At 48.0% G+C, this 3,380-nt stretch overlaps 1 protein-coding gene across 1 annotated transcript; it reads right to left on the bottom strand.

Annotated features, from left to right (window-relative positions):
• Nucleotides 1–459: 459 nt before the first annotated feature.
• Nucleotides 460–1,688, bottom strand: LOC149462474 (uncharacterized). The gene is made up of 4 exons (XM_089676826.1): nucleotides 1,301–1,688; nucleotides 984–1,211; nucleotides 709–903; nucleotides 460–612 (listed from the first exon to the last, which is right to left on the bottom strand). The coding sequence occupies exons 1-4, from the start codon at nucleotides 1,448–1,450 to the stop codon at nucleotides 460–462; spliced, it is 726 nt and encodes a 241-aa protein (XP_089532952.1). The 5' UTR covers nucleotides 1,451–1,688.
• Nucleotides 1,689–3,380: the final 1,692 nt, after the last annotated feature.

Raw genomic sequence — 3,380 nt, 5'->3', positions numbered from 1 at the left:
AGTGGAAGATTAAATGTTTACTGTAGACAAGTTGCAGAGATCCCACACCGCTGCCTCCCATCTCCTGAGACTGCACTCAGTGACTTGGGTCTGAGACACTACAGACATATCCCTCCACCCGGCACAGCCAGCAGATAACAGAGAAGGTCCCCTGGAAGAGTCAGGCACAAGGCAGGAGACCCCAGTCACATGTCCTGGGTGCCTACATTATGCAATGCTTATAGGAAAAATCAACATTTTGCTGCCAGCTGAACCCCAGAACCTCCATAAATCCAGTCTAGATACATAAATTGTGTCTGCAGCACAGAGAAGGAAGATTATCCAAGAGAAATCCAGGAATACAGGACGGGGAACACAGCTCAGGAAAGTGACCAGGGGATTACAGGCTGATATCACCCAGTCCCCGCCCTACTCTGGACCAATCAGTGAGCAGTATGGGTGGAGGAATGGATTTAGTGTTCATGACCCACCTGTGCTGATCTCTGTAGGAGTGTCCTCCTCTATAAATGTCCCCGTTATTCCATCCTCCTCCATAGACTGCTGATCATCCCTCACATACGCCTCTTCTTCTTCTGCTTTCACCTCAACTTTTACATCTATCAGATCTTCATCCTGAACCAAGAAAAGAATCATCTGGTAAATATAAACTCACATGAAAAATGCACAAATTTTCTCCACGAGACCATTCTCTAGATGCTCTATCCCAACCTTGTAATGGTGATCTTCCTGTGTGGAATCCCGGGAATACAGAGGACGGGGACATCTCTCTGGTGGGTTCCTGGTATTAGGTGGCTCCATCATATCCTTGTGTCCTTCTGAAAACTCCTCCATCACTCCATACTCCTCATCCTCCTCTTTATACTCTTCTTTAACATCAATATTATCATCCCCGAGGATTCCACTCTGAAAGATATAATAAAACATTCATTGTAACAAACATGCTGTGTATAAATCACAACTACCAATAATTGTCAGTCATCTACCTGATGATGGTGAGGGATGGTGTGACCTTCCTGAGTGGAATCCCGGGAATACAGAGGACAGGGACATCTCTCTGGTGGGTTCCTGTAGCTGGATGACCCCACCATGGTGTCCTGGTACAGATCTTTGTGTTCCTTTAGAAGCTCTGACTCCTCCATCCCCCCATCCTCATCCTCGTCCTCTTTTATCTTTTCTTTAACCTCAACTTTAGGATCTCTCAGGATTCCACTCTGAATATATAATAAAAATGACATCAATGGTAACAATGCAGATAATGTACAGATCCTAATGATACTATAAGTGATTGTTCCTCATCTACCTGATGATGGTGAGGGATGGTGTGACCTTCCTGTGTGGAATCCTGGGAATACAGAGGACGGGGACATGTCTCTGGTGGGTTCCTGTAGCTGGAGGACTCCATCATGGTGTCTTGGTACACATCCTTGCATTTTTCTGGAACCTCTGACATCCTGACACCTTATAGGAACCTGACACACACAATGATACAGCCACCATCCAGACACATCCCTTGTCTGTTACTGGAGAATGTCCCAAAATTCCCGGCACCGCTCACCTCTCCTGTCAGCAGCTCAGTGATCTCTCTGGTGACTTCTAGAATCTTCTTCTTCTTTCTCTCTTCTATCAGGGAGGGAGGTGGAGGCAATGTGATGTCATATGATCTCCAGACTTCACAGGAGGAAAACTCTACATCTGAACACAAAGAGTCACATCAAATGATATTCCCAGAATCCTCCTCACCTCCCCATTCAGGTCTCCATTTTATTAAAGCCCCACTTCAGGCTGAGGTATAATTCCCCCCACAGGACCCCCACACTACGCAGGGTATAGGCTTGTTGCAGCATTCTGATGTCATTACATACAACGCAGGACCAACAGTCCCACTTTACATGTGAGGATACCAAGGGACCCCCACATCCTAAGAGCATCAGAAAAATGTCAGATGGAGGGACATTGGGAGGAGGAGCTGTGAGGTCAGTGTGATGTCATAGGATTCTCTGACTCTGGATGGAGGGACATTGGGAGGAGGAGCTATGAGGTCGGTGTGACGTCATAGGATTCTCTGACTCTAGATGGAGGGACATTGGGAGGAGGAGCTGTGAGGTCAGTGTGACGTCATAGGATTCTCTGGCTCTGGATGGATGGACATTGGGAGGAGGAGCTGTGAGGTCAGTGTGATGTCATAGGACGTATAGACTTTAGATGGAGATTTGAGGGTCCTCTATATGAGGCTTCCATATAAACAAAATCATTGTTCTTGGGTGCGTCCTACCTCTCCTAAACTGAAGAGTGACCTTTGACCTTTACCATCCAGAAATCTGTCCGGAATCTGTGGAAGTAAGCTGTCATGTGATCAGGTGACGTGCGGAGGAACGGAGTGTAAATAGCAGACAATTGTCTCCAGAGCCCCTAATGGTGGGGATGGATTTGGCGGCGTGCTGGTGCCAAGTTTCCTCCCCCCAGGGTCACTGCAGGTGTGGAGAAAAGCTGTGTAAGAGGATATGGAGGAGAGATGAGGAGGAGATCCAGGAATCAGAAGAAAGGTCAGGGCAAGCAACAGACGAGCGCATCCAAGAGACCAAGCCGGGGTCACTACACAGAAAATCAATCCAAGGAAACAACAGGCAGGACGAGGAATAGCAAGAAGGAGCTGAGAGACAAATGAGAATATTGCTCAGCCAATGGGAGATGATCTCAGCATGACTTCCATCATGAAGGAGATGAGGGGGAGGGGAGGAAGTCACTGAAGGTGACCATAGATCCATGGAAATTCAGCTGGTTCAGCAGGGATCGCTCACATTTCCATCCATGTGTGGTCACTGCCGGATAAAAGCCACTCCCCCAGCGGCTGCAGCCAATAGCTTCAGTGCTGATCTGTGTATTCTGAGAGTGGAGGAGTCCCCCCATTGTCAGAATACAAGAGTGCAGCGGGGAGGATTCCCCCATCCACCTCCAATGTGTGGATGGGGGAATCACTTCAGTTTTTATGGTCATCCCGCTGGCTGAACGATAAAACTGAACCATGTAGGCCAGCTTTGGGAGCAAATATATTATCATCAACTCCTCCCCCTGAAGGGGTTAATCTTAAGGGGTTTATTCTCTCTGCCTGGACTATCCATGAATCCCCCTATTTTCCCTGCTTGGACTGTCTGTGAATATCCCTACTTTCCCTGCCTGAACTGGTCCCATTGAATGCCCCTATTTCCCTGTCCGGGTGGCCCCATTGAACACTCATACCTTTTATGCCTGGATTGCCCCCTGGAACCTCCCTATTACCCTTGTTGGACTTGCCCGCTTGGATTAATTCTTGCTCGCGGTACTCCACTACCCACTTGCCATCACTACCCAAATCGCCCTATTGTGCGCCGGATTACAATTGT

The sequence above is a fragment of the Staurois parvus genome, unplaced genomic scaffold (assembly GCF_062004578.1).
Source record: "Staurois parvus isolate SC_StPar_1 unplaced genomic scaffold, SC_StPar_1.0 ptg000174l, whole genome shotgun sequence".
Taxonomy (NCBI): domain Eukaryota; kingdom Metazoa; phylum Chordata; class Amphibia; order Anura; family Ranidae; genus Staurois; species Staurois parvus.
Note: the sequence above shows the minus strand (reverse complement) of the source record. Positions and strands in the feature narration are given on the sequence as shown.